The sequence below is a fragment of the Tachyglossus aculeatus genome, chromosome 14 (assembly GCF_015852505.1).
Source record: "Tachyglossus aculeatus isolate mTacAcu1 chromosome 14, mTacAcu1.pri, whole genome shotgun sequence".
NCBI classification, from domain to species: Eukaryota; Metazoa; Chordata; class Mammalia; order Monotremata; family Tachyglossidae; genus Tachyglossus; species Tachyglossus aculeatus.
Genome location: NC_052079.1, coordinates 47,826,711 through 47,846,485, shown reverse-complemented (window position 1 = coordinate 47,846,485; position 19,775 = coordinate 47,826,711). Strand labels below are relative to the sequence as shown.

General features: G+C 47.7%; 1 protein-coding gene across 10 annotated transcripts in view; it reads left to right on the top strand.

The window, feature by feature from the left end:
• RBFOX2 (RNA binding fox-1 homolog 2) overlaps positions 1-19,775 on the top strand; it is a 320,956-nt gene that overhangs the window by 191,698 nt on the left and 109,483 nt on the right. For 8 of the 10 annotated variants that reach the window (XM_038756337.1, XM_038756334.1, XM_038756329.1 and 5 more), the window contains exon 1: positions 3,740-3,844. The exons of the other annotated variants lie outside the window; for them this stretch is intronic. In XM_038756337.1, the coding sequence (XP_038612265.1) occupies positions 3,818-3,844 (27 nt within the window). In that variant the 5' untranslated portion in view covers positions 3,740-3,817. Of the gene's footprint in view, positions 1-3,739; positions 3,845-19,775 lie in introns of those variants that run through there. 10 annotated transcript variants of the gene reach the window in all.

The window sequence follows — 19,775 nt, the reverse complement described above, 5'->3', positions numbered from 1 at the left end:
CGCCTCTTACCACTCCAGAGAGTAAATCGTCCCCCTATCCTCTTAGAGATGCAGTATGGCATAGTGGATAGAGCTCAGGCCTGGGAATCATGGGTTCTAATCCCGGCTCCACCACCCATCTGCTGTGTGACCTTGGGCAAGTCACTTCTCTGTGCCTCAGTTACCCCATCTGTAAAATGGGGATTGAGGCTGTGAACCCCACGTGGGACAGAGACTGTGTTCAACCCGATTTGCTTGTATCCACCCCAGCGCTTCGTACGGTGTCCGACATATAGTGTGTGTAACAAATACCATAATACATATAGTGTGTGTAACAAATACCATAATACCATACCACAGCACCTATATATATGTATATATGTTTGTACATATTTATTACTCTATTTATTTATTTATTTTACTTGTGCATATCTATTCTATTTATTTTATTTTGTTAGTATGTTTGGTTTTGTTCTCTGTCTTCCCCTTTTAGACTGTGAGCCCACTGTTGGGTAGGGACTATCTCTATATGTTGCCAACTTGTACTTCCCAAGCACTTAGTACAGTGCTCTGCGCAAAGTAAGCGCTCAATAAATACGATTGATGATGATGATAATAATAATAATAATGATAAATAATAATACAACATTTTCCCCCACAACTCCCTGCCAACCCACCATCAAGGCTTTTAAAATTGATTCCCCTTTTTCCTGTTTCCCCAGAGCTCGTACCAAAGTGCTTAGTACAGTGCTCTGCACACAGTAAGCGCTCAATAAATATGATTAAATGAATGAATAAAAGGCAACTAGCGTTGTAAACTTGAGACCGATGTGTTGTAAAGCTGAAACTGGGTATAAATAGAGAAACACTGTCAATGCCTTCTAGACTGTGAGCCCGTTGTTGGGTAGGGACTGTCTCTATATGTTGCCATCTTGTACTTCCCAAGCGCTTAGTACAGTGCTCTGCACACAGTAAGCGCTCAGTAAATGCGATTGAATGAATGAATGCCTTTTTTTCCCCCCGCCACTTGAAACATCTTCAGTTAAGGACTCCTTGTATCTACCTTGACACTTGAATTTTGACTTCAGAATAAGTGCCGGGCCTTCTAAAAATGAGCCGTTTCATTATTTTGCCCTTCAAGGAGTCTTTTGTTTCCTGCTGAACTCTGTCCTAACCACATCTGCTCGGTTAAGGATCATAAAATGTGTAACAGCCGCTTGGTTGTGGGAATTAGTATTTTGTAGGATTGTATGGCTAAGTGGGCATGGGGTAGTAGATCACTTACAGGCTTTAAGTCTACATCTGCGTACTTCTCTTAATCCACTGTCTGCGGAGGGATTTTGGGTTTTTCTTTTGGGTAGTGGAAAAAATATGTGCTTAATAAGGTTTTAAAGGCTGCTGTTCCCAGCCTTACTCCTTGGGCCCTTTGCAGCCTTAAGCTGGTTCTGTCTGCCCAGAGAAGCCGGTCCCTGCCGTCCCAGCGCTCACTGCCATCCGCTTTTTCTTGGAACAACCTTCCAATCAACATTGACTCAGCGCAGTTTCCTTTTTCCCAGCAATTTTACTCCGGCCCCTTCCCCTGAGCCCCCAGGCCCAGAAAAACCCGGCTCAGGGAAAACCCAGCTTCCCCTGAGCCCGCTGCGCTGAGTCCTTGTCGTAAGATCAATCAATCAATCGTATTTATTGAGCGCTTACTGTGTGCAGAGCACTGTGCTAAGTGCTTGGGAAGTACAAGTTGGCAACATATAGAGACAGTCCCTACCCAGCAGTGGGCTCACAGTGTAATAGTAATCATGGTGGTATTTGCTGAGCGCCCACTATGTGCCGGGCAAATGGGATCTTTGTGGTCTTTATTGCCACCCGGGGATAGCAACTATTTCTATTTCTAAAGAGCCCGGGCTTTGGAGTCAGAGGTCATGGGTTCAAATCCCGGCTCCACCAATTGTCAGCTGTGTGACTTTGGGCAAGTCACTTCACTTGCCCAAAGCAGAGGCAGCGTGGCTCAGTGGAATGAGCGTGGGCTTTGGAGTCAGAGGTCATGGGTTCGAATCCCGACTCCACCACATGTCTGCTGTGTGACCTTGGGCAAGTCACTTAACTACTCTGAGCCTCAGTTCCCTCATCTGTAAAATGGGGATTAAGATGGTGAGCCCCCCGTGGGACAGCCTGATCACCTTGTATCCCCCTCAGCGCTCAGGACAGTGCTTTGCACACAGTAAGCGCTCAATAAATACGATTGAATGAATAGTAAGCGCTTAACAAATACCATCATTATTATTCACTTCTCTGGGCCTCAGTTCCCTCATCTGTTAAATGAGGATGAAAGTCTGGGAGCCCCCCGTGGGACAACCTGATCACCTTGTAACCTCCCCAGCGTTTAGAACAGTGCTTTGCACATAGTAAGCGCTTAATTAATGCCATCTTTATTATTATTATTCTACGTTGTTTCAGGGCTGAGTCCGGTCCTTTTAATGCCCAGCCCAGAGTGGCATTCGGGGGGCAACGCGCATGCGCCCGGGGCAAGCCGTGCACTCGGGCGCGCGCGCACACACACAGACACACACATATGCTAGCGCATGCGCACACAAGGCCATTCGCCTGCGGACTTCTCTGTGTTTCTGAGTTGGAGATGTCAGCCGGGCTGGAGGAGGGGAGAAAAGGAGGGGAGGAGGAGTAAGAGAAAAGGAGGAGGAGGAGGAGAAGAGGGGAAGGAAGGGAGGAGGCGAAGAGAAGGGAGGAGAGGAGGAGCAGAAGAAGAAGGGGGAGGAGAAAAGGAGGGGGGAGGAGGAGGAAAAGGAGGAGAGGAGGAGAAGAGGGGAGGGAGGAGGAGAAAAGGAGGGGGGAGGAGGAAAAGGAGGGAAGGAGGAAGAGGAGGAAAAGGAGGGGAGGAGGAGGGAGGGAGGAGTGGAAGGGGGAGGAGGAAAAGGAGGGAAGGAGGAGAGGAAGAGTAGGAAAAGGAAGGGAGGAGAAAAGGAGGGGAGGAGGAGGAAAAGGAGGGAAGGAGGAGGATAGAAGGAGAGGAGGGGAAGAGGAGGAAAAGGAAGGGAGGAGGAGAAAAGGAGGAGAGGAGAAGAGGGGAGGAAGAGGGAAGGAGGAGGATAGAAGGAGAGGAGGGGAAGAGGGGAGGAAGAGGGAAAAAGGAGTGGAAGAGGAAAAGGAGGGGAGGAAGAGGGAAAGAGGAGTGGAAAAGGGGAGGAGGAGGAAAAGGAAGGGAGGAGAAGAGGGGAGGAAGAGGAAAAGAGGAGTGGAAGAGGAGGAAAAGGAAGGGAGGAGGAGAAAAGGAGGGGAGGAAGAGGGAAAGAGTGGAAGAGAGGAAGAGGAGGAAAAGGAAGGGAGGAAGAAGAGGGAAGGAGGGGAAGAGAAGGAGAGGAGGGGAAGAGGAGAAGGAGGGGAGGAGGAAGAGGAGAGAAGGGGAAGGGAAGAGGGGAGAAGAGGGGAGGAGAGGAGGGGGAGGAGGAGGAGCGGGAGGTGGGGCGGGCCCTGATTAATTACCTTGGGCATGGGGGGGTGGGGCTTCCTTCAGCCATCTGCCTGAGATATGGGAGGGAGCTGGAGCGAGGAGGAGGGGGACACACAGCCAGAGAGGAAGAGAAAAGAAAGGAAGAAACAGTAGAAAGAAGAAAGGGAGCGAGGGCCCGGAGCCGCACCCCCTCCGCGAGGCCTGCCGGGGGGTGGGCGGCTGGGTGGGGTGGGGGAAGGAAGGAGAGAGGGAGAGGGAGAGAGGGAAGGAGGGAGGGCAGGAGGGCCGCCAAGGAAAGAGCCGACAAGCTCCGGCCCACCACGTCACCGTGGAAGGCTTTTTCCCTTTCCTCCTCGGTCTTCTCGTCCCTTTTGGTTTATGGAGAAGAAAAAAATGGTAACTCAGGTAAGGCCTCTCGCCTCCACCGCTTCCTCCCGGGGCAGCTGTCTGTCTGGACGTCCTTTTTGTTCCCGGTGCAAGGCCCGTTTTGCAGGGCGTCTGTGCGTGTGCCTTACATGGGGAGGGGGGTGAGTACATGCTCGGGTGTACATGCGTGTGCATGCATTTTTCCCCACCCCCCGCCTTTCCCCTCCCGGCTCCCTTGCAGATTCCTGTTTCCTGTGCTGTGTGCAGCTGCAGCCCAGGGAAGACCCAGTGGGGATTTGTGTCTACCTCTTTGTCTTGGTGCTCAGAGGGAGGGACAGAGAGAAAGAGAGAGAGAGAGAAAAAGGGGGACTGCGGAGGTACGGAGGGGCAGGGGGCCTCAAGGCCCGCCTGGAAACCGGGGGGCCCCCGGTGGGAGGGAGAGAGACTTTCCCCCCCCTTTTTGCAGAAGCACCGTGGAATTTGTAGCAAGGAGAAAGGACCGGCTCCCCCGGGCATCTTGGCCCCGGATTGCAAATCCTTGCCACCTTCTCTTCGAACGACTCGCTGGAAGGGAGGTTTGGAGGGAGGAGTGCATTCCTTTTTTTTTTATGATGATGATGATGATGATTTAAATTTTCTGGTTTGCGCCCTCGCCCCAGCGTTTGGGGGGAGGATTGGAAATGCGCGGTCATCCAGGGGGAGAGCCCCGCATCCCTGGGGCGTGGGGGGGGAGATGGGAGGGTCTCCCCTGCAGGGATGCCAAGTTGGACGAAATCTGCATTTTAATGTCATTCCTAACAAAGGTAAATCCTCTCCGCCTCCCTGCTTACCATTCCCCGGGGCCCTGGGCTCTACTCGCCTTCGTCCACCTTTACCTGTCCTGTCCCAGCGCTTAGAACAGTGCTTGGCACATAGTAAGCGCTTAATACATGCCAGCATCATCATTATTGTTGGATGGAGGGGGAGGCAAAGGTGGGCTGCCCATTTAAAAAAAGAATAGACATTATCTAGGAGGGGTCCGGGTTCCAATCTCGCCTGCAAATCCCTGCAGGGATTGGCACCGTGGACTAGGCATCGCCTTTTAAGGACGTGGCTGGATTTTTTTTTTTGGGGGGGGGGCTTCATTTATTTTTATTTTATCGACCCTCTATTCCTTTTTTTGGGCTTTGAAGCCACGGGGGGCGAGGGGGGGAAGGAGGGGAGGGGACACGCATCGCAGGAGCTGGAGCCTTGTTCCGTTAAATGTTATATAATGGCCCGCAGTGCCGCGCCGAAAGAACAACTCTTTGGGGGATATTCCAGGGAGGGAAAGGAGGAGAAAGAGATGGAGGGGGGGAGGAATTTTAAAAAACCCAAATCATCTCCCAAGGGGAATTTTGGGATGAGATTTGAGTTGGGCAAGAAGCAGAGGAGGAGGAGGGAGATGAGGACTGCGTTATCTTGCAATACTCGTGGACATCACACACACACACTCTTCATGATCCATCCCCCACCTCCCCTGGAGCCGGAGGGATTCTTGTTGTCAAGTGTTGGAACGATTGTTTCTCCTTCTAAAAAAAGACAGGGCGTTTCTGGATGAGTGGCCCTGCTTGGGATTTTGCTGCTGGGAAATGATCTGGGCTTTGCCCCTAGAGCCTCAATCAAGTGAGCATCGACTGGTAGTGGCCGAGAGGAGAAGGGGCTTTCTTCTCTCCCAGGTATTGGCCCAACTCTGTTAGAGTGGGCCATCCCAAGCGCCTAGCACAATGCACTGCACACAGCGCCCAATAAATGCGGTTGATCGATTGATCGGTTGTCCCGGGCCTCCCCCAACCCTAAGGAACTTCAGCTTTCGTTGTCCACGTTACCAGTGGCTACTTATCCAAATCAGAGATTTTTCAGTGACCGCTTCGTCCCTTCCTCTGGCTCATTTATGGATAACGCATGTTTGTGTGTGGGAGAGAGAGATTTGGTTTGTAGCAGTTGTGTGTGTGTGTGTTTGGTGGTCGTCGTGGCATTAACCATCAGCGCTATTTGCTTGTTCAGGAAACCAGGAGTTTGGGAAGAGGTATATGTTTGGTGTGGTTTGAGAAGCAGCGTGGCTCAGTGGAAAGAGCACAGGCTTCGGAGTCAGAGGTCGTGGGTTCAAATCCTGGGTCCGCCAATTGTCAACTGTGTGACTTTGGGCAAGTCACTTCACTTCTCTGTGCCTCAGTTCCCTCATCTGTAAAATGGGGATTAAGACTGTGAGCCCCCCGTGGGACAACCTGATCACCTTGGAACCTCCCCAGCGCTTAGAACAGTGCTTTGCCCGTAGTAAGTGCTTGATAAATGCCATTATTATTATTATTATTTATGTGAAAACTCCAAAGCATTTTTATATTTTTTGGAAGGTGGAGAATTTGAATGCAAAAAAACCTCACCGAGGTTGGCCGTGCCAGTAAGCGAGAAAGAACGAAACGGGCCTTTGCTCATCCCACGGAGTCTTTGGGTTAGGGAAGGGCCATCTGTCAAATGGATTTGTACACGCTGGTGTTGACCTTGAGGTACAATTGTTTTGGAGGGTTTTGTGTGTGTTCCTATTTTCTGATATTGCATGCACATTTCATTGCTGCCCTCTGGATGGAAAATGACCAGTGTGACATTTGGAGCAAGGGGCACCTCAAGTCTGCTTTTTTGTAGGTCATCGTAGCTGCCTTAGGGACAGGAGATCACTAGTTCTTGACTCACTCCCTTTATTCATCCCCCTCCCATCCCCACTGCACTTATGTACATATCTGTAATTTATTTATTTCAGTTCAGTGTCTCTCCCTTTCCAGTCCATAAGCTCGTTGTGGGCAGGGAATGTGTCTATTATGCCATGCTCTCCCAGGTGCTTGGCACAGTGCTCTGCACACAGTAAGCACTCAATAAATACAGTTGATTGACCGACTAGTTCACTGATGTCGGTTGGCCTGCCACACTCCCAGCACAGTAAGGTGAACTCACACAAAATGCCCCTCACGTTTTAGCACAAGACAGTCAAATAGAATTGTTAATTGCTGCTTTTGGGGTTTTTCTCAGCCTGGTGAGTAATTTATTCACGTTAATGTCTTTCTCCCCCTCTAAGCTCGTACGCATCTGCTAATTCTGTTAACAAGCGCTTAGTACAGTGCTCTGCACATAGCAGGCACTCAATAAATACCAGTGAGTGATTGATTGGTGTACTGTACTTTTCAGATTGTGCTTACTGCGTAGCAAGGTTGGCTTTTGGCAGAGCTCATGACTGCAGGGGCCCCTGATTCCCACAGTGAAGAAGTGGAGTCCTTAGAGTGGTTGTCACCATCGCAGTATATTATGGGGACCTGCATCAGTGTGGGTATACATGGTGGGCTTTAGGGCTTGAATCCCATAGTATTTATTAAAGCACTGGCCATCCTAAGCCAGGGATTGTGAGTTCGAGTCCCATGTGGGGTGCACGTTGTTTTTAAAGGAAGCAGCATGACTTAGAGGAAAGAGTCCGGGCTTGGGAGTCCGAGGATGTGGGTTCTATTCCCGGCTCCGCCATTTATCTGCTGTGTGACCTTGGTCAAGTCACTTCACTTAATAATAATAATGATGGTATTTGTTAAGCGCTGACTACGTGCGAAGCACTGTTCTAAGCACTGGGGGGGATACTAGGTGATCATGTTGTCCCATGTGGGGCTCACAATCTTCATCCCCATTTTACAGATGAGGGAACTGAGGCACAGAGAAGTTAAGTGACTTGCCCAAAGTCACACGGCTGACAAGTGGCGGAGCCGGGATTACAACCCATGACCCCTGACTCCCCTGTGCCTCTGTTCTCTCATCTGTCAAATGGGGATTAAAAGCCTTTGAGCCCCACGGGGGACAACCTGACTATCTTGTATCTACCCCAGCGTTTAGAACAGTGCTTGGCACATAGTAAGCGCCTAACCAATACCATTATTATTATCAGTGCTTAGAACAGTGCTTGGTACATAGTAAGCGCTTAACAAAACCATCATTACTGTTGTTATTATTCTGTGGAAGGACAGGTTACGTTTTCCATGAAGTCCATTTCCTCATTTACCTGTAGAAACCCTTGCTTTCTACGAATTGCACATTTTAGTCGTCATTGTTCGCATGTGTTGTGGGTATAACTTTAGAACCTGTTTGTACATCTAGACTGGAAGCTTATTATGGGCAGGGAACGTATCTGCTAATTCTGTTGTAGTGCTTTGCACATAGTAAGCGCTTAATAAATGTCATTATTATTGTTGCTCTTCCAGGCTCTTAGTGTGGGTCTCTGCACACAGTAAACACTCGATCCCATTGATTGATTATGTGCTTTGTGCAAGTATGGCAAGCCCCCCCGCCCTTCCCTCACCCCATTCTGGATCTGAAAATTGTATTAAAAGAACGTGGAACCCTGCGGGGCCTCCAAAATTACAGCCTGTCAAAATAAAGATGGAGAAAGGCCGACTGTAAAAATAGAAAAACAAAATTGCTAATGAGAATTCGAGCTCTAGTTCATTAATGACAAGTGCCCCGACCTGATCCCCTTACTCCTAAATCTGTGAAAATGAATGCAGAGAAGATTGCCCGCTAATTGTAGATAAAAGGGGAAAGTGCTGGGTGGAGAGGGAAAGATTATACAGCCTAAGTTATAAGGTTAGTTCTTTTTGTGTGTGAGTGTGTGTGCTTCGACGCAGACTAAAGATTGCTAGTTTCCCTCCCAGTCTTGGACGGCCCAGTGCCTTGCTGGCGTTTTCTTCGGGATCTGTTTCCCATCAAGGCCGAGAGGGGGGAAGGTGTAAAGAATTTGTGGAAGAGTGGGAAAGAGGATGCTGTCCCTTTAAGCCAGCCCATATGGCAGCAGGGCAGCCCGGGAGTGTCTTCCTTTGTAATGAATCACTAGCCCATTGTCTGCGGCTATCTCCTCTCCCCCTTGGCATGGAGGGATGCCTTCAATCAATCAATCAATCAATCGTATTTATTGAGCGCTTACTGTGTGCAGAGCACTGTACTAAGAGCTTGGGAAGTACAATTTGGCAACATATAGAGACAATCCCTCCCCCAACAGTGGGCTCACAGTCTAAAAGGGGGAGAGAGAACAAAACCAAACATACTAACAAAATAAATAGAATAGATATGTACAAGTAAAATAAATAGAGTAATAAATATGTACAAACATATATACACTTCTTTCACCTGAGCTGCTGCTGCTGCTGCTGTCGTCGCCTTGTCACTGCTCTGGAGGGGAAAGGGGGGGCCTGGTTGATGCTATCATTAAAGGCAGATAAGAAGCCGCATGTTTCATCTTCCAAAAAATCTCTCCCTGATCTGTCTGTGTCCTAGTGGGCGTAGGCGAAGGCCCAACCACTCCAATAAGGCAGTAACACCCAAAAGCCAAGTTAAACCAGCAGCCAAGTTCCGAGGCCCCGAAAAGGATTCGCTCAGTCTCCATTTTGTGGCAGCCTGAGGTAACCAGTAAGTCCACGCCATTGCCGGCCGACCTCCTGCCAACCTCCCCTCACCCGGCAACCCTTCCCCTCACCCTCTCCGGGCGGCCTCGTCCAGGACCGTTGATCTTGGCACATGTCTAACTCGCTGTATGCCGCCCGGGCCTTGGGGAGCCCGGCGGCTTTGTGGGTTGGAGCCTAATTTATGTTCCTGTTACAATGAACCCACAGCAGCCTCACTTTTTCCAAAGATAGAGTTTTTTTCCATGACCTTCCCAACTGCTCCCTATCTTCCCCTGACCGTTTCCTTGCCAGGCCCCAGCCGACTCAGAAGAAACAATCTGGGCTTGCCACGTTGTCTGCTCTTCTCCTCACACGGCCTAGTGGCAAGAGCACGGGCTTGGGAACCAGAGGACCTGGGTTCTAATCCCGAGCCCACCACTTGTCTGCCATGTGACCTTGAGCAAGTCACTTCACCGCGCCTCAGTTACCTCATCTGTAAAATGGAGATTAAGACTGTGGGCCTTGGACGGTGTCCTCCCCTCCCTCCTCCTCCTCTGCCTCCTTCTCTCCCCTCCCCCTTCATCCCCCCTCCTCCCCTTCCTCTGCCTCCTCCTTCCCTTCTTCCCCCTCCTCCCCTCTTCATTAATTCATTCAATCATATGTATTATTATTATTATTATTATTAATAATGGCATTTGCTAAGCACTTACTATGTGCCAAGCACTGTTCTAAGCGCTGGGGGTATACAAGGTCATCAGGCTGTCCCATGTGGGGCTCACAGTCTTCATCCCCATTTTACATTTGAGGTAATTGAGGCCCAGAGAAGTTAAGTGACTTGCCCAAGGTCACACAGCAGACAAGTGGCGGAGCCGGGATTAGAACCCATGACCTGGCTTGGGCACTCTTCTGGGCCTCAGTTACCTCCTCTGTAACACGGGAATTAAGATTGTTAGCCCCCTGTGGGACAGGGACTGTGGCCAACCTTATTACCTTGTATCTACCCCTGTGCTTAGAACAGTGCTTATCACATAGTGAGCCCTTAATTAATGATGGCATTTATTAAGCACTTACTATGTGCAAAGCACTGTTCTAAGCCCTGAGCCCTTAACAAATACCATAATTATTATTATTATTATTATTAAAGAGGCATTCCAAATTCTGAGCAGGGAGATTTAGCTCAACTGGAATGGCTCACGCTCTCCTCTTGGCTTGGAACTCCCTCCCCTTACCGATGTGACAGACCACCCCTCTCCCCTTCTTCAAAGCCTTATTAAAATCACATCAAGCCTTCTTTTCCTCTACTTCCCTCCCTTCTGGGCTGTCTTTGGACTTGGATCTGACCCCTTTAAGCATTTATTCTTCACCCCACCCTCAGCCTCACAGCACTTATGTACACATCCGTAAATTATTTTAATGTCTGTCTTCCCCTCTAGACCCTGAGCTCCTTGTGGGGCTCCACCAATTGTCAGCTGTGTGACTTTGGGCAAGTCACTTCACTTCTCTGGGCCTCAGTTACCGCATCTGTAAAATGGGGATTAAGCTTATTATATATCAAGCTCTATTCTAAGCTCTGGGGTAGATACAAGCTAATAAGTTTGGACACAGTGCCTGTCCCACACTGGGCTCACCGTCTTCATCCCCATTTTACAGATGAGGGAACTAAGGCACAGAGGTGAAGTGACTTGGCCAAGGTCACCCAGGAGACCTCCATCCTCCCCCGCCCTACCTCCTTCCCCTCCCCACAGCACCTGTATATATGTTTGTACAGATTTATTATTCATTCATTCAATCATATTTATTGAGCGCTTACTGTGTGCAGAGCACTGTACTAAGCGCTTGGGAAGTACAAGTTGGCAACATATAGAGACAGTCCCTACCCAACAGTGGGCTCACAGTCTAGAAGGGGGAGACAGAAAACAAAACCAAACATATTAACAGAATAAAATAAATAGAATAAATGTGTTCAAGTAAAATAATAGAGTAATAAATACGTACAAACATATATACATATATAAATTACACTGTATATTATTATATTACACTATTTTACTTGTACATATTTACTATTCTATTTATTTTTGTTATTTTGTTAATGATGTGCATTTAGCTTTAATTTTATTTGTTCTGACGACTTGACACCTGTCCATGTTTTGTTTTGTTGTCTGTCTCCCCTTTCTAGACTGTGAGCCCTTTGTTGGGTAGGGACCGTCTCTAAATGTTGCCAACTTGTCCTTCCCAAGCGCTTAGTCCAGTGCTGTGCACACAGTAAGGGCTCAATAAATACGATTGAATGAATGAATGAAAGTGGCAGAGCCGGGATTAGAACTCAGGCCCTTGATGCCTGGTTCTTATTGCCGGGCCGGGCTCCTGCCCACCCTTTGCATCATTGACTGCTGACAGAAATGGAAGAGAGCAAGTTGTTTCCGAAGCCCCAATGATGGGCTTCTCTGGACTTCCTGCAGGCCCAGAGGGGGAGAGGAGGCTTCTCCCTGGCATTAGGGGCGTCTTCCCTTCCTATTGTCTAGGGATGCGTGTTCTCCCCCCACCCCCCTAATTCCAGGGATCCCTGGAATATCTATAGTGGGAATGTTCTGGGCGATGATGATGATGGTACTTGTTAAGCACTTACTATGTGCCAAGCACTGTTCTAAGCACTGGGGTAGATAAAAGGTAATCAGGTTGTCCGTGTGGGGCTCACAGTCTTAATCCCCATTTTACTGATGAGGCCACTGAGGCCCAGAGAAGTTAAGTGACTTGCCCAAAGTCACACAGCTGACAAGTGGCAGAGCTGGGATTAGAACCCACGACCTCTGATTCCCAAATCCAGGCTCTTGCAAATAAACCATGCTATGTGATCTTGACTTCTGGGCTTTCTGCTGGCAGTAGGGGTGGGGATAGGGGGTCTTTTCTCTGGAAATGGGGTCCCTACATTCCCCTCTAGACTGTAAGCTTGTTGTGAGCAGGGAAGATGTCTGTCTCTTGTTGTATTGTTCTCTCCCAAGCGCCTAGTACAGTGCTCTGCACACAGTAAGCCCTCAATAAATATGATTGAGTGAACAATTGTAGTTGGGGAACTCTGGGCTATTGGAGCCCCAGTTCCTGTCCAACTTTTTCTTCTGCTCAAGAAATACTATTGGAACGATCCATGTAGACAACACAAGCAGACCATCCAGGTCAGATTTTGAAATTTCAAAATTCAGAAAGGAATTTTAAAAAAAATCTACTTTGGCAACCTGAGTTATTGTGGTCCAGCTGTCTAAATGGTGCAAATCAAGCAGATAATTGCTCAATCCTTTACTTCAATGGCAGACTCAGCCATTGACTGACATTTCTGTGTGGAAGCTATTCAAATTCACCCCTCGACCTTTTCCTGTTCTTCCTCTGTTCCAGTACTACAACTCCAACGACCTTGCCAACATCTTTGCTTGATTGTTTAGCCATAACAAGCTGAGAATGGAAAACACAGACCTCATGTGCCTTCTCACTAGCCCCTCAATCCGTCAATGCTATTTATTGAGCACTTACTGTGTGCAGAGCACTGGGTTACGCTGCTTCTCTCTGACATCATCTTCCTCTAATGCCTAATTCACTGTGGATTATGCGCTCTGACATATCTTGGGTCACTCATGAGTCTGTAATTTCTCCCCTCGTCTGTACCATCTCCAAATTCCTGCTACTTCTTCTTCCCCAATGCCTCTAGATTGCATCCTTCTTTCCAGGCACAACTTTTTAAAAAATTTTAATGGTATTTGTCAAGGGCTTACTATGTGTCAAGCACTGTTCTAAGTGTTGTGGTAGATACAAGCTAATCAGTTCGGGCACAGTCCCTGTCCCACATGGGGCTCACAGTCTAAGTAGGATGGAGAGCCGGTAATCAATCAATCGTATTTATTGAGCGCTTACTGTGTGCAGAGCGCTTGGGAAGTACAAGTTGGCAACATATAGAGACGGTCCCTACCCAACAGTGGGCTCACAGTCTAAACGGTAAGGAGTCCCATTTTGCAGCCGAGGCCCAGAGAAGGGAAGTGACCTGTCCAAGGTCACACCACAGACAAGTGGTGGAGCTGGAATTAGAACTCAGGTCTTCTGGCTCCCAGGCCAGTGCCTGATTCATTCATTCATTCAATCGTATTTTTTGAGCGCTCACTGTGTGCAGAGCACTGTACTAAGCGCTTGGGAAGTACAAGTTGGCAACATATAGAGACGATCCCTACCCAACAGTGGGCTCATAGTCACAGTCTAGAAGTCTTACCCACCATGCTGCTTCCCTAACTTTTAACACTGGACTGTTTTACTGGTGGCTCGTTTCCATCCCCTACCTGTCCTGATAACTGTAATGATAATAATAATAATTATGGTATTTGCTAAGTGCTTACTATATACCAAGCAGTGTTCTAAGTGCTGGGGTAGATGCAAGGTAATCAGGTTGTCCCATGTGGGACTCCCAGTCTTAATCCCCATTTTACAGATGAGATAACTGAGGCACAGAGAAGTGAAGTGGGTTTCCCAAGCTCGTGGAGCCGGGATTAGAACCCATGTCCTCTGACTCCCAAGCCCGTGCTCTTTCCACTGAGCCACGCTGCTTCTCCGATTCCACGTCCTCCGATTCCCAAGCTCGTGATTAAAGGAGCCGTGGCCTAAAATGGCTGCCCCTTTACATGGCTTCTTCCATAGAGGAAGAGGGCATACTGTGCCATTAAGTGATTGATTAATTAGAGTCACTACCCCCAAGGTTACCTTCCTTTTGTGATTCTGTGTCCGCCCACCCCCCACAGCTCCTGATACATACTGCTGATCCCAATATTGATCCGCCTAGACTGTCAGCCCGTGGGCAGTAAATACGTCTACCAACTGTGTTGGATTGTACTCTCCCAAGTGCTCAGTACAGTGCTCTGCACAAAGTAAGCACTCAGGAACTACTGTTGGTGATGGTGATGGTGATGATGCTCTATTTATTTATTTTACCTGTACATATCTATTCTGTTTATTTTATTTTGTTAGTATGTTTGGTTTTGTTCTCTGTCTCCCCCTTTTAGACTGTGAGCCCACTGTTGGGTAGGGACTGTCTCTATATGTTGCCCACTTGTACTTCCCAAGCGCTTCCCAGTGCTCTGCACACAGTAAGCGCTCAATAAATACGATTGATTGATTGATTGATCTAGGCCACCCAGTTGGGGATTTCAGAATTTCAACTCAGATTTCAAAAAATCAGGCGAGAGTTTTCAAAACAACCTCCTTGGGACTTGGAATGATTTGGTTGAGGTTTCTGTCTGCTGCTTTGTCACAAGCCCAGTCTCTTGGCCTCCCTGACTGCAGTCAGCTCTAGATAACCTTAATAATAATAATAATATTGGTATTTGTTAAGCGCTTACTATGTGCAAAGCACTGTTCTAAGCGCTGGGGTAGATACAAGGTAATCAGGTTGTCCCACGTGGAGCTCACAGTCTGCATCCCCATTTTACAGATGAGGAAACTGAGGCCCAGAGAAGTTAAGTGACTTGCCCAAAGTCACACAGCTGACAAGTGGCGGAGGCAGGATTTGAACCCACGACCTCTGACTCCAAAGCCCGTGCTCTTTCCCCTGAGCCACGCACAGTCTGTCACTCGATCATGATTCTGACTGAGCCCCCCTTTTCCTCTCCTCCTCCCCATCCCCCCACCCTACCTCCTTCCCCTCCCCACAGCACCTGTATATATGTTTGTACAGATTTATTACTCTATTTGTTTTACTTGTACATATTTACTATTCTATTTATTTTGTTAATGATGTGCATCTAGCTTTACTTCTGTTTGTTCTGACGACTTGACACCTGTCCCCATGTTTTGTTGTCTGTCTCCCCCATCTAGACTGTGAGCCTGTTGTTTGGTAGGGACCGCCTCTGTATGTTGCCAACATGTACTTCCCAAGCGCTTAGTACAGTGCTCGGCACACAGTAAGCACTCGGTAATTATGATTGAATGAATGAACGATTCCCTATTCAGAATCCTGTCTTCGTTCCCTGTTTCTTTTTAATGGCATCTGTCAAGTTCGTACTATGTGCCAGGTGCTGCGATAGTTCCAGGCTAATCAGGTTAGACACTGTCCATATCCGTATGAGGCTCACAGTCTTATCCCCATTTTATGGATGAGATAACCGCGACACAGAAAAGTGAAGTGGCTAGCCCAAGGTCACACAGCAGACAGAGTGGCGGAACCGGAATTAGAATCCAGGTCCTCCGATCCCAGGCGCATGGTCTTTCCATTAGGCCACAACTGCTTCCCCTTTGCCAGCGTGGTTTAGTGGATAGAGCGTGGGCTTGAGAGTCAAAAGGTCATCAATTCAAAGCCGACCTCTGCCACTTGTCTGCTGCGGGTCCTTGGGCAAGTCACTTCACTTCTCTGTGCCTCAGCGACCTCATCTGTCAAATGGGGATTGAGACTGTGAGCCCCATTTGGGACTGTGTCCAACCCACTTGGCTTGTATCCATCCCAGCGTTAGTACAGTGCCTGGCACATAGTAAGCACTTAACAAATACCATAATAATAATTATTATTATTATCTAGACCATTCACCAGGCCCTCCTTTTCTCCAGCCCTGCTTAAATGATGTTTTCAAGTTCTTTATTCATTTTACTGCTCCTTTATTTCTGATCAAGCACACTTTCTCTACAGTCCCTGAACTTTCACCTTCTGCCCTCGCCTTTTATTGAAGCCCACATTCAGTACCTCACTTCCTTTCTACCTCACTACTTCACCATGAGTAAGCTGTCTATTCCAGCCTCTTCATTGCTCCTATTCTTAAGGGAATATAAACTGCCTTGTTTTACAGGAAACGGGAGGGTATATCAGTGGTGTGGTTTCCTCAGCCTTGAGTTAGTTTCTTTGGTTTTCTCTAAAGCTGGGCGTTTTCTCCCAGTCACTTAGTTCAGGTCTGTGCACACAGTAAGCGCTCAATAAATACCATTGATTGATTAAAAGACAGTTATCAGGTCCATCAAAGACCAGCAAATGCACTGAATCCCTGCTTATTTTGAAAGTGTTGACCAATTTTGGCATTTGCCCAGAGGGTCCTAGTGAAAGAAGACTGAATTTTGCTGCCTGAATCAAGGACCTGTGAGGATCATCAATATCGCCTCTCAGAGCTTTAGCCGATTCTTCTAGAGAGTTTCAGAGAAGCAGCATGGCTCAGTGGAACGAGCACGGCTTTGGAGTCAGAGGTCATGGGTTCAAATCCCAGCTCTGCCAATTGTCAGCTGTTTGACTTTGGGCAAGTCACTTAACTTCTCTTTGCCTCAGTTACCTCATCTGTAAAATGGGGATTAAGACTGTGAGCCCCCCCCCCGGGGGACACCTGATCACCTTGTAACCTCCCCAGCGCTTAGAACAGTGCTTTGCACATAGTAAGCGCTTAATAAATGCCATTATTATTATAATGTCATTTCATATTGTCATGCAGTAAACCGTTTCTGTCAGTCACCCATTCATTCACAGTGCTCTGCACACAGTAAGCACTCAAGAAATACCATTGATGGATTGCTTCACGAGGAGACCCTCTTATTCCATGAGTCCTTCACTAGAGCCAATCCAAATAATAATAATTGTGGTATTTGTTACAGACTTACTCTGTGTTCAGGTTGTCTCCCCACTCCTCAGTGGCTGTCCATCCACCTCGTTAAATAAAAGTTTCTCACCATTGGCTTTAAATTTCTCAATCAGCTCGCCATCTCTTACGTATGGGCAGGGAATGTGTCTGCTGAATCTGAGGGTCTGTACTCTCCCAAGCGCTTAGTACAGTGCTCTGCATATAGTAAATGCTCAGTAAATATTTTTTGATTGATTGCTTGCTTGCTTGATTGGCAGTATAACCAATACAGTGATGGGTGTATGTTTGACCAGTTTCCAGGAGACGGGTAGTCAGACCCTATTTACTGCTGCTTGAACCTATATTTGTTTTTTAAATGGATAATGTATCGATCGTCTGATACATTTTCTCTGTGTGTTTACTCAGTTTTCTACCATTTAGAGCACTAATGGGGTGGGACAGTGCACTAAATGATGAAATATGCAGTAGATAAAAGAGCACAAGGGCAACGCTTAAGAAGATACGCATATGTAAGAAACAGAGATAAGCAATAATAATTGTGGAATCTAAGCACTTTGTACAAGCAACGTGGCTCAATGGAAAGAGCGCACGGGCTTGGGAGTCAGAGGTCATGGGTTCAAGTCCCGGCTCCACCAGTTATCAGCTGTGTGACCTTGGGCAAGTCACTTAACTGCTCTGTGCCTCAGTTCCCTCATCTGTAAAATGGGGATTAAGACTGTGAGCCTCCCGTGGGACAACCTAATCACCTTGTATCCTCCCCAGCGCTTAGAAGAGTGCTTCGCACATAGTAAGTACTTAATAGATATCATTATTATTATTATTATTACAAAGCACAGGGGTAGAGACCTTATAATCAGATTGGGTGCCATCCCTGTGCTACACAGAGCTCGCAATCTAAACAGCAGGGAGAACAAGTATTGGTTCTCCATTTTAAAGGTGTGGAAACTGAGGCACAGCAAAATTAAGCGACTTGCCCCAGGTCGTACAGCAGCCCCCTGGCTAAGGTGGAATTAGAGCCCAGGTTCTAATTAAATAAACAATAAAATACATAGGAGTGCTGTGTGGGGCACACAGTCTCAATCCCCATTTTACAAATGAGGCAACTGAGGCACAGAGAGGAGTGAGCAGAGGATCAGAGGTAAGAAAGGCACGTGTGAGGTAATGGAAATTGACTTGGGAGGAGTGAAGTGCCCATCCACCTCCACATCAAATAAAAACTCTTCACCATTGGCTTCAAAGCAATCACCTTGTCCCCGCCAGCCTCACCTAACTACTCTCCTGCTACAACCCAGCCCCAAATACTTCTAATTCTCTTCTAATTCTCACCTTGTCACTATGCCTCAATCTCACCTATCCCGCCCACATCCTGCCTCTGGCTTGGAGTGTCCTCACTCCTTAAACCCGACAGACCGTGGCCCTCCTCCCCCTTCAAAGCCTTATTGAAGGCACATCTTCGCCAATTGTCAGCTGTGTGACTTTGGGCAAGTCACTTAACTTCTCTGTGCCTCAGTTCCCTCATCTGTAAAATGGGGATTGAGACTGTGAGCCCCCCGCGGGACAACCTGATCACCTTGTAACCTCCCCGGTGCTTAGAACAGTGCTTTGCACATAGTAAGCGCTTAATAAATGCCATCATCATCATCATCTCCTCCAAGAGGCCTTCCCTGACTAAGCCTTGAGACTTGAGAAGCAGTGGGGCTCAGTGGCTAGAGCACGGGCCTGCGAGTCAGAAGGTCACGGGTTCTAATCCCAGCTCTGCCATTTGTCTGCTGGGTGACCTTGGCCAAGTCCCTTCACTCGTCTGTGCCTCAGGTCCCGCATCTGTAATAATGGCATCTATTAAGCGCTTACTATGTGCAAAGCACTGTTCTAAACGCTGGGGAGGTTACAAGGTGATCAGGTTGTCCCACGGGGGGCTCGCAGTCCTAACCCCTATTTTACAGATGAGGGAACTGAGGCACAGAGAAGTAAGTGGCTTGCCCAAGGTCACACAGCTGACAGTGGATTTGAACCCGTGACCACTGACTCCAAAGCCCGAGCTCTTTCCACTGAACCACACTGCTTCTCTGTAAATCTGTTGATCTGTAAAATGGGGATTTAGCGTCTGAGAAAGGGACTGGGACTGTGTCCAACCCGATTAAATTGTATCTGCCGCAGCACTGAGAATGGTGCTTGGCACATAGTAAGAGCTTAACAAATACCTTTATTAATATTATTATTATTAAGCCTCCCTTTCCTCTTTTCCCATTCTCTTCTGCATTTCCCTGACTTGCTCCCTTTGTTCTTCCCCCTTCCAGCCCCACAGCACGCACCTACATACACATATGTAATTTATTTATTTATATGAATGTCTGTCTCCCCTACTCCTGACTGTAAGCTCGTTGTGCGCAGGAAATGTCTCTGTTGTTGTATTGTATTCTCCCAAGCGCTTAATACAGCACTGTGCACATAGTAAGTGCTCAATAAATACAACTGAATGAAAGAATGAGAGAAGAGAAGAGTTAACAGTAGGTAGAGAGAGACATGAATCCAACGGTTAAAGGTTTGTAGCCTTTAGAGGTCTTGAAAGGCCAATGTTGTATTCTGAATGGCGTTTGAAGACGATACAGCCCTTCTAGTACTCATGTATCTTTCTCATGCTCTGTTACATCCTCTTTCCTGTCATTTTATCTTTAATTTGTCTGTAATTTAGTTATATTAGTATCTGTCTCCCCCTCTAGACTGTAAGCTCGTCGTGGGCAGGGTATGTGTCTGTTTAGAGCCTGGGAGTTAGAAAGTTGTGGTTCATCAATCGTATTTATTGAGCGCTTCCTAATGCCCGCTCTGCCACTTGTCTGCTAAGAGACCTTGAACAAGTCAGTTCACTTCTCTGTGCTTCAGGTACTTCATCGATAAAATGGGGATTAAGGCTGTGAGCCCCATGTGGGACAGGGACTGTGTCCAACGTGATTAGCTTTTACG